At 35.8% G+C, this 11,992-nt stretch overlaps 1 protein-coding gene across 4 annotated transcripts in view; it reads right to left on the bottom strand.

The window, feature by feature from the left end:
- Window positions 1-260: 260 nt before the first annotated feature.
- LOC126299537 (talin-1) overlaps window positions 261-11,992 on the bottom strand; it is a 267,085-nt gene continuing 255,353 nt past the window's right edge. For all 4 annotated transcript variants that reach the window (XM_049991526.1, XM_049991527.1, XM_049991529.1 and 1 more), the window contains exons 44-45: window positions 11,134-11,408; window positions 261-5,689 (exon numbers count right to left, since the gene is read on the bottom strand). In XM_049991526.1, coding sequence (XP_049847483.1) covers window positions 5,089-5,689; window positions 11,134-11,408 — 876 coding nt within the window. In that variant the 3' untranslated portion in view covers window positions 261-5,088. The remainder of the gene's footprint in view (window positions 5,690-11,133; window positions 11,409-11,992) is intronic.

Raw genomic sequence — 11,992 nt, 5'->3', positions numbered from 1 at the left:
GTGTGTGTGTGTGTGTGACGATTTTTAATTACTCAGTGTGGTCCACACATTGAAGAACAAACATTTACAAACTGTAGACAAAGGGAAGCATAATAGTATTCAATGTACATCACCTCTTGTTGATTAGTTATGGCGACTGCCACAAAAACAAAATGAAGAACTCACTTCAACAGCACATAATATAGTTTTCATCAATGAATGATGGACATAAAAATTTCTCAAGCACACTATAACGTCAGCACTAAAAGAAGACACAGAAATTCTGTAAATAATGTTGTGTTTTTAATTTAAAATTCATGTTCTAGCCTTTGATACATATTAACTGTTAAAATTCTTTTTAACAAGGCACCAATTTTTACAAGCTCTAGTAAAATAACAATTCTAAAAATATATTTCAGTAGACAGATATTACTAATATTTCATACAAAGTAAGGCCCATTTCTTCATCATGAAATTATGGTAATACATCATGATTAATCAGTTTATGAAGTATTGGTATAGTATGCGTTTTAGTCATTTTACAATCAAAATAAATTAAAGCTTTGGCGTACTGACCCGCAGCTAGTGTTCAATCATGAAAATGTTTTATCAAAGTATTCACTTCTGTGTGTATTACATTGGTGAAAAAAAGGTTAATTCACTTTAAATATGCATGCCACAGTGAATGTGTTACACACTGCAAAGTGGAAAACATGGCCTTTATCATCCTAGGAATTAGGGTAAGACTTGTCTTAGAACTGAAAAATTGTAATACAAAACATCCACAGTCTTGCCACTTAAAGAATAACACAGGTCATCAGCATGTTGTAAGGAAAAGCTTACTGAGCTACTAATTGCATTTTACAGTAAAAAAGAATATATGAACTCTAACCAAATGACTAACAACTGTCAAACTAAAAACATATATTTTATTTGAAATGTATGGTAAGGTCTAATACTTCCCAGCACATCACTGGAGGTAAGTTTCAAATGAAATATCTATTTTAAAACACTGTTTCCTAATTAATATTTATCTTTTTCACAGAAAAACATGCAAATCTTTTACAGTTGCAGACACCATCTAACATGAAATAAAAATGGTAAAGAATTCTGAATTCTTTCTTCAGTTTACTACACAAATGGAATGTAAGAAAAATCTCATTTCAGACTGCCCCCACCATGTGACTGCTGCAAGAAACCAAAACAGCCATTTTTAACACAGTTCTATACCAGCAACAAATATAAGATGAAATTTTAAATTGTCACCTATCAAAACATCTCAGCTGAGAAGAATGTGCTAAGAAATCAGGAACAGCATCACCGAATTCATTATGTCCATCATACAACTGACTATTTGGATATCCAGCAACAGTCCCATGTGTTTATGATACACTGTGGTGATGTACCTCAAATGTGAATACTAAGATGCTATAATTGTGACAGAGAGAGAGAGAGAGAGGTAGGTGTGAGGGGGGTGCTGTTATTTCCTTACAACATGCCTGTTAAATGCCTTGTTCCTCTGCAATAACAATGTATTAATGTTTAACAGTGAAAGTGGTGAGAAACATTCACAAACAAAAATATAACAACATATACTTTACAGGCAATTTAAATGTATGTACTTTTGTTAAACTAAAAACAAATTAGTAACGAAACTTCTGGAAGAACATAAATACTTTAGGACTAAAGGTGACAACTCACATTATAGCAGAAGCATTTAGCTACCAGGCACACTCAAAAGGAAAACTTGTTGTTACTTTTGAGTATAAATCAATGTGCAAGTGCATGATGCGCACACACACACACACACACACACACACACACACACACACCTGCGCTCTAACACTGTGCTATGTGGACCTACAATGAATATCCATCCGGCACAACGTAGGGGCACAGGGGTGTGTGTGTGTGTGTGTGTGTGTGTGTGTGTGTGTGTGTGTGTGTGTGTGTGTGTAGCTCGATGAAGTATTTATTCCAAAAGCTAAAAAGTCTTGTGTGCACGTCTTGATGTCTCAACACTTAGGCTATTTGGTGAATGGCCTCTTTCCTCCTAAAGTATTTAAAAAAAAATTAACTATCACAACAATGTCTTCTTATTAAGATTTTTATTTAACTAAATATAGCAGTTACTCTGGACAAACACTTCATGAACACACTTCACCTTTCATGTAACAATAATGATAGTGGTTTAGATGATATATTCCACTATTAAAAGCCACATTCTTAATAAACAAAAGTTTATCTTTAACAATACAAAACACTGAATAGATGAACTACTACAGTTGAAAAAATGAACAATTATAAACATAGTAAATTATCAACAGTATGTGGTACACACAAAAATTGACAAAACTGAGAGGTGGTGGAAATGTCTGCACAAAAGTGTACAGCATAACTTGCACTTCACATGACAGAGCGAACACAGTGTGTGTAGAGGAAATGAAACTTTATGCAACACCAGTGACTAGAAGCACCTTATCTCCACTTCGACACTGGGTGGTTTTCCCCATTTGATGATGGCTAGCACCTTTCCTATTAAGTTATTAGTAAGACATTGTATTTTGCAATTAATGCAGGTAAAGTGTTGTGCATTGCCACTAATGATGGAAATAATGAAAAGTTAGCATGTAGCATGTAAAATCTAATTTGATGATGATACTGGATCTCTACTGTGATACTCATATCTATCCCTCTCTCCATCCTTAATGAGAAATCTAATTGTCCAGTTAAAAGTTTGTACTTTTGGATGTGTTTGTTAGCCAAGGTCCCCACAATGTTTTAGGTTTGTAGTTACTTAACAGCACAAATTGCATACTTATTAACTGAAGGAATAACCCCAAAAACATAAAAAAGTTCCTAGCTCATTCATACCAGTGTTTCCTAAGAGAGAAGGAAAAACTGATACACTCTTTTTAGCCATAGTGTTTATGTGCATGACTCCTCCCCTCCCTTCCCCCCCCCCCCCCCCCCAAAAAAAAGTGGAAAGTAGGTAATGCATTATATCATACATTCTGAGCCCTGTGTTTTTACCTTCATCTCCGTTTTTTTTTTTTTTAATAATGAATCTTTTTGGTCCTTTTTCTCTTTGGCTAACAAGGAGGGAAAACTTGACCTCAGTGACATCAAAGTCTGCATCTGATTTCTCATATTGTATCTAGCCAGTTGTTATATACCTTCACATGTTAGGTATGGTCTTACAACCCGCATTTGATGCAGTTTGTGCCTTTTGCCTCTAACTTTAAATTCAAAGTCTGTATTACATATGTACAAAAGCAAATAACCATTATCAGCTGGCAAATAACCATTAGCAGCTGTATGCACTATTGTGAAAGTCAGAATATTACAGTGTAACAATGGCAGGCCAAAAGACAACTCATCAAGACATGGTAGGAAGTTTTCAAGATACTACTCTAAGTATATTAAAAGGAAATGCTTACTAACAATGTGCATGCATGCTACCATTAAGGATATCCTGAAGGTCAATGACTTTAATTTTCACTAGCATAAGCGACAATAAGCTCAGTACATTACCTTTGCCAGTAAATTGCTCATTTCAGTCATTACAAAAATAAATGGCACAAGTATGTGGATACAATTTCTCTCTCGCCTCCTCTTTCCATTTGCAATAAAAAATATAAAATGCATATTCAGCTGTTTAACTCCATAAAACTACTGTTTTGAGGGGTGTAAAATAGCTTTAAAAGCTTACTTCTCATGTGCTATCATAACTTTCACATTTAAACAGACTAGAATTTATTTACATTATTCATACCAGACTAGATTTTTTTCCCCCACAACAGCATATAAGGCATTTCATGATTCATCTAAAATCTCATGTCAGGTTTACAGCCCTAAAATTTTTCTTCCTTTACAATATTAATGCATTATATAACATGTAAAAATTTTACTTTTGAAATTTTTCCTGCATGCTAATGATGTGCACACAGATCGAAGATAATTTGTGTTGTTACTACTTCAGTAACTGGACCATTCAAGTCTTAGTATGGACAAAGCATAAAAAAATGTATCGAAAAAGAAACAGAGCACAACAAATTACACTGCAAGTGAGACAAGAGCTGAACACAGGTTTCACAGCTTTCCTAATAAAAACTATATTGATTTATCACATCCTTTACATTTCAAAAATTTAAATAATTCTTTAACAAAATAAAGCAGAATAGTTTTATAGCATAGCACCACAATTTCAAAAGACAACAATGAATGTATTAAATCTGAATCACAATCCTGTGAATACATTCACATCCAAATACATCCAGGAATGACAGAGGTTGTTCTAACTGCTCTGTAATGTTGCAGAACATACTTGGACTTGTAATTACATGCAGTCTATAACAAAATTTACCACATTCGATACTTATAGCACAAAAATAGTACAGTCTGTAATCACAAATGGACAGCATTAACATTTTGAAAGGCAATTTTAATATGAAATAAATTATGCACATTATAAAATTTTATTCAGCTCCAACTAATGTGCTATCAATCATTTCTTAAAATTATTCCAAAAGTTGCAAATAGAATGTCTTTTACTGGAAAAAAAATGCTTACTTCACCATTTACTTACATCAGTGTGATTAGTTACTGATTAACAACACTAAATTTAGAATTATCTGTCAATTTCTATAAAACTTTGATTAAAAAATGATGTCAACATAATTCATTTTATATAATAAAGTTTTACAGCATTAATCATCAACATTATATGTAACATTCATACATTATACAGATAAAAAAAAAGTCATACTCACTAACACTTTCATACACATGAGAGTTTAGATCTAATGTAGCAACTACATCCATGATATAACTTTAAATAAAAACTTTAAAACTGAGTCAGTAATTATAATAGTACAAAATAATGTTTAAAAGACACTATTTCCATAAATTCTGTTATTAAATGGAACAATTTTCCCATTTGTGGGATTATTCCCTCAAAATATACCAGTTTCAAAGTTTTACAGCCTTTAAAAATTTAAAACTAAATATTTAGTTTTATTAAATCAAAAAATAGGTTTTTGATTCTACTGTAATCAGAACATTCCAAACCCAGCAAAGTTATTGAAAGTGTTCTGCAAAACTAAGATCTCATTTCTGGGTTTCATCAAGTTGAAAAGATTTCAGTGATGATGTGGTCATTGTGATCGTACGCTTTTCAGTACGCTGAGTAACTGACTGCTTTAGCATTCTTTGCTCTAAAGTTGTATTCTCATCACCCTGAAAAGTGGAATAATTGTTAAAACTAGATTCTGCAGTCATACTAGAATAACCTTGACTGGAATCATTTGACAAATCAAAAGTGCCTGCCACCTGTCTTGATGGAGTGCTTGTATAAATTCTAGTTTCTGTTTCATTATTACTCAGTGCACCATTTGTTTTACTCTGATCACTTGTTTTACTTCGTTCTTCTTTGTTAAATTTTGCAGGGCTATTGAATGGCTTTGAACTGGCAGTTTCAAAGCTTGACAGTTTACTAGGAGACTGTGTGTCCTTTGTGTCTGCCTCATCTAGCATACCACGAATACTGGAATATGCTTTCTCCACTTTGCTCAAACTTGAATATAGCTTCTCTGGAGATGATACATTGCCATTTTGTGGTGTACTGTTATTGACTGTTGTAGAAAATGTGGTCGTGAAAGTGCCCACTGGAGACTGGCGCAAAGTATTGTCAAATGACCGTGTCTCGTACCTGCAAATTGGTAGAATTTTTGTTTACATGGTGACATTGACATAAAGCAGAAATTTAGTTAAAATTTATAACAACAGTAGAAAAGAGGCGGTTAATTTAATTCTATGAATAATCTACTTAGAAGAAAATTTTTAAACTGTAGACTTATTAAAAATACAGGATCAATATTGTACAGACTGATGAAGTTTAGTAACATGAAAAATATAGCAGTAATAGCAACAGAAGCACATGTTCATAGAAATTACAAAAGTATGATAAAAACAGATGTTTAAATGAAGACAACATAATTATATAGCAGTCTGGAAGGAGTATTGTAGATCACAAATTGTTTTAGAATATTACTGTACTGGAAGGAGAAAGACACCAATGTGGGCAACAAAATGTGATGTAAGTAAAATAAAGCTGCTTTAATAGCAATGAAACATGTAGGAAATAGTGAATAAGAAGAAACTGTGGTTTGTTTAGGGTGGAATCCTCAAGTGTATCTCAATTATTTAACCCAGCAGGCACCTAAATATTTGGCTCTTTGAAAAAACAACTTAAGATAAATAAATTTTAAGTTCATTTTCAAAAAGGTCACCCAGCACAGAGCATTTGCTTGTGTATGAAGTAGTTGTTTCTTCACGTATGTTCTGACCTATGGACATAACTTAATTTACCAGTGAGACTTTACTCTCTCCTTACAATTTTCGTTCTCTGTCAACGTGAGATGTCTACAGTTTGTCTGGAGCCATTTAGGGTGCTAATTGTCTCACTGTTGAGTATCAATCTCTCTCTCTCTCTCTCTCTCTCTCTCTCTCTCTCTCACTCACTCACTCACTCACTCACTCACACACACACACACAAAGTATTTGTCAAGAAATCTCAAAAACTATTTCACAGTTTGCTGATATTCTCCTCGCAACTGAAAATGTCAGATGGCTCTGGGTTATAAATGCTTCCACTAGCACTGAACCTTCAGATTTTGGTATTTCTTCTCATGTTACCAGCTAATGTAAAGAACTACTGAAATTGTTATTCAGTACTATCACGTATCTGAATGCTACTTTTCTGACAGAAAATAATATGTATAAATCTCATAAAAACTATACTATCTATGTTAAGAACACTGCAGGTAGTAAGTAGATGCCTGCTATTAAGTATGTTTGATGGTCACTAAACAGTCTTTAAATAGTTTTGAGCTTTGTTTCACATTTCAATGCCTCCACCCTTCTCTGAATCTAAATATGAGTTGCCCTCCCCTAGCTTAGATCCTGGGTACGCTCTTGGTCAGACTGAGTTACGCCCACGGCTTGATGTACTTGTGCCAAACATTTTATTGTTATTTATGTTTGCAATTCTGACTTTACTGTATGTTTGCACTTTAAGGAGATTTTCCAGAAAAGTCAAATTATGGAAATCACTATTTCTCACTTCTTAATCTGTCTGTTAGGAGGTTGTGCTACGCACAGTACCCTTTTAATAGCAGGTACTGTTTGCAGTTTGAAAAGCATCCTCAACTTTTCGGCTAGTTTTTTTTTTTTTTTTTTCTCTCTCAAGTGTACCTACTGTTCACATACAGGCCTTTACATCAGTTTTATTCCTCTGTGTGTAGGAACTGACGTGTTGTACTACAACTGCCATCATGGAAATCTAGGCAGCTGAAGATTTTACATATCAGTTCATCCAGCCTCACTCCTTTTCATACATCACCATGTGATTTTGCAATACCTGAATATGGATCAGTGTTGACAAAATTCACTATTTGAGTGTAATTTATAGAACTTTGTTGAGTGAAAGCATTCTACTTTATAATTCAGTATGAGTGATACCAAAGAGCAACAGTCAGTGTCAAACACAGATGCTAGCCCAAGACATATTGGTGTACTCCAACACAGAATGGACACTTTGGAACAAAGTAGATAGATAATATCTAACGTCAAAGTTTTTTGCAATCTTGCGCATCATGAGGAAGCTAAGTAGATCATTAACTTTATCCAAGTTCAGAAGCATGTGAAGTCTCTGATATAAGAGTGCAACACATTGGCAGCAACGTTAAGTTCTGTAGAAGGCTGAAGGTGTAGGTACTGTTTTACATCCACTACAGAAAGGATTTAAATGAGGAGTAGATGCACGAGTATGGAAGAGGTCTATGGAACTGTATTTGGGTAAAACAATAGAGGACAGTTTCTCACAGCAGATACAACCTGTCCAGAACTAAATAACAAAACACAGTATGAGGTTTCAAATATATAATTTTTGTATTAGAAAAGACACTTTTCAGTTCAGGAAGTGCATCAATGGACAAAAATTTCTGGTCTCCTCTTTTTGTTTTACTGGCTACGCATTTATTGGTATGACGGGTTAAGATGCCTATGATTTATTTGGATGAAATTAAGGTTTAGCAAAATCATACAAAAGTAAATGATAATTAATTTAAACCGCCAGCTGCTGACAGGTGTTGCTGACATACATCGATGGGGACAGCTGAAAATGTGAACACTGCTCTGGATATGAACCCAGGATCCCTGCTTACATGGCAGACGCTCTATCCATCTGAGCCACCGAGGACACAGATGAATAGCGTGACTACAGGGACTTATCCCTTGCACGCTTCCCCTGAGACCCACATTCCCAAATGTCCACAATCTACATACATAATGTTCCTAATAGATACTTTGCCCATCCAATGTATTTGGCAATGCTATAACCTTGTGCGTAATACTTGGATACGCACTGCGGCACCAGACTGCTGGCACGCTACACTTAGAATATTCTGCCAATGGCATCTGTGGGGCCAGCCACCAGAGGCTGCCTGTGATGGGCCACATGACTTGTGCATACGGCATGGTATTTGCCGCACCATCCACCAGAGCCCTCCTCTTTATAAGTGCAGGGCAGCAGGCACCCACTCTCAAACTGTGTTCATATTTATTGTCAGCAATTGCCCGTACTGGTAAATGGATTATTTCTACTTTTGTGTCTATGTTCTCAACTGCTGTTCGCTTGTGTATGGAAGAAGAATAAACCTTGGTTCACTGTCCCCATGCTGTTTTTTCGCTCTTAGAGTACAATACAACTGGCAATGGGTGTGGTTTCCACTTCCGTGAGCTCAGTCTATTTGGTTGTTCGTTCCACTCTTCTGGCCATGGAGGCAGCCTCCAATCTCTCCTTGAGTGGCAGCAGACTCTTATCACGAACTTGTCGTACCACAGGGACTATGCAGGCTTTTACACCGCTGGCATACCTGCTGCCCTTTGACCCTTAGGACGATGTGGCCAAAGATGGAGTTGCTTATGAGAAGCTGCTTTGCCAACACTTCCTTGCTTTTGTGTCACTGATGAAAGTAAGTTTAAGGCTTTGTTCCTTTCTTGGATTTCTCCTTGGATCTACCAATTGCTGTGCCAGTTGCATGCCATTGCAGAATGTGCAAGCCATCAGGAAAAGCTTTGTGGCAGGCACTACTTGAGCCCACATGGCCTGTCATGCATGCACGCTCTTGCGAACTGCATTCCCAGATGGGACAATAGAATAATGATGTCATACCAGCAGTACTTTATGTCAACAAAACTTACACTGGACATTACATTAGTCTTAGGGGCTTCAGAGCATGGCCATCAAGATCATCCAACTTATCATCAATGAATTATTGTTTGCAAGTATTGTTAAAGATAAACAGGTACAGGAAAAAGAGCAAACAAAAAGGAATTGCTTATTTGCATTTTAAACATCTTCACGCATATTACAGAAGAATAATGTAGACAGCAACTGTCATTATCGACACAGCATCCATGTATGTGATATGCAAAATAATCTACAGCTGGCAGTGATACTTTTTAATACAAACTGTGGAAGCAAGTTGACAATAAATGCGACACATAACATTCCATTAGTTTACTATCACCTGGACCACTGCCACATATGGCAACTTGAAACCATTGTATCCCAGGGAGCACTGAGAATGAATTGGACATGCTCAGTGTGTGACCATTTCCTAATGTGAAATCTAGTCATTTGTGATTTCATTTAATGCATAGAACAAATATTACTGTTTGCTTACTTCTAAATATGAACGCTATGAGCTGCAATCAGATAGTCAGCAAGAAAGCGAACTATCAGCAGAGATTTTCAATATTTATTCAGGATCTTTCTCTTAAGAGTCATCAGATGCTTTGTCTCTGGTGTTTCAGCAAATACTTGCAAACATGCTTTTGCAAAGTGTAGCTGGAGTCAGCCCCAACAAATGCTGTTCATCATGTCTTTCATGTGGCGCCCAGTGTCAATGGAAAGTGTCATTACAAACAAAATGATACTTAAAGTGGAATTTTATGTACCGATTTGACAGAGGGGTCTCAAATTAGTCTATCATTTTACTGATATGTGGTAACAGGGACAGAGAAACACAAGAAATAATGAGTACTCCATCAGAGACTGCACCGCAGTGGTCTGCGCTGACTGTTCCCACCAAGCAGGAGCATGTTGCTCAGTCATTGCTAGAGTACCTATTATTCCTTGTGTTTTAATGTCCCTGTTAACACGTGTCAGCAAAAAAGTATAGCAGTAGACTAATCTTATAGCGTTCTATCAAATGAGAACATAAAATTATGATTTCAAAATCATTTTGTTTGAAACTGAAAACAAACCAATGCATTCTGTCAATGCCAGGCATTGCATGAAATGTAATGAGCACTATTTGTTTGGGTTGGCACCAGCTACATGTTGCAAAACCAAAATTGCAAATATCTGCTGAAACATCAGAGAAAATGTGCCTGACAACTCTTAGGAGACACACCTGGTATAGTAACAGACAAGAACTAAGATCAAATCTCATGTTTTTACAACTAAAGTTACTTCATTGGGAGTGAAAGTCAGAGAAGACTATAAGCAGCTCGTATTTCTCAATTTATAATTTGTTCATCTTCTATTGTTTCCAAATCACAAACACCAATATTGATTTGTAGTTCAGAATGATTTATCCTTCACAGTATATCTGTGCCAGCATACTACATCATTACGTATCTCCACGTTTCTTTTTCTTCTTTCTCATTTCCTGGAAACCCAGTGTTCCAAACTTTAAAAACACATTTTTAATTTTTTTATTGCTATATGTTTTGCTCTAGTTGGTTCCCATAAGCAACTATTAGCTTCTCTCACTAAATAATTTTGCAAAACTATGATAATTGTGTATTACACATTTACTGTCTCAAAAATTTGTGTACCTAGAGAAAAAAGTTGACAACGGTAAATAACGATAAATAGTTAAAACAATGAAAGGACACAATTACTTTTAATGGCATGTTAACATGCAACATATGATGGAGCCAAAATCTATATTTATAAAGCAACCTACAGAGCATGTGATGTGACACTTATAACAACATCCAAATGTGCTTCATGAGTGAGTGACTGTACATTACAACACTGGAAATTAATTCATTTGGAGCATCAAATAAATGAGTATTTACCTTGATGTGAATGATTCGTACGTTTCAGGTTCTGAATCTGATGGAGCTTCTCCTTTTAATTTGTACTTTGCTTGGCGGATAGCAGTCAACCGACTCCATGCTTCCTCCAGTTGACGTTCAATTCGCAGAACTTCAGATCTTGCATTGATTTCCTGTGCTATACCACCAACCATTCTCTGGTTCAGTACAAGGCTGCGCTGCTTCTCCTGCTGTGTTGCCTGCTGGGCTGCACGTACTAAGTTATCTGTTGCTCGTTTCACTGCATTGCCGGCAGCCTAGAGTACAATGATATTTTTTAAATATTTTAGACTATCTGTGAAAATAATCTAAACAAATGGCTCATGACACTACAGGAAATCTCTCTCTCTCTCTCTCTCTCTCTCTCTCTCTCTCTCTCTCTCTCTCTCTCTCTCTCTCTCTGTGTGTGTGTGTGTGTGTGTGTGTGTGTGTGTGTGTGTGTGTGTGTGTGTGTGTGTGCACGCATTTTCCAAGAAACAGACCGTGATTATAATCACATAGGATCTGGTTTTCTTTCAACTGGAGCACTGTCACGCACTAAATGCTGATTGATTATTAAACTTTACTTTATACTTCTGACGCTGCTCCTCTCATATATGAGGTGAGTTAACAAAGTATCAAGAATTTTGTAGTTGCTTGGGTTGTATTAGTTCAATTTGCACAATTTTTCATAGTTGCGTTGGTAAACATATCTGAAATGTATCTGTACACAGTTAGCCATATTGGATGTTTAGTCTGTCATCAGCTGTCAATAAGGTTACATATGTTTCCTTACAAGTGACAATTACTGATTTGTTTTGAAAATGGATCACAGAATTTGCATTAAATTTTGCTATACAAA

The sequence above is a fragment of the Schistocerca gregaria genome, chromosome X (genome assembly GCF_023897955.1).
Source record: "Schistocerca gregaria isolate iqSchGreg1 chromosome X, iqSchGreg1.2, whole genome shotgun sequence".
Lineage (NCBI taxonomy): Eukaryota > Metazoa > Arthropoda > Insecta > Orthoptera > Acrididae > Schistocerca > Schistocerca gregaria.
This window is presented reverse-complemented; position numbering and strand designations above follow the sequence as displayed.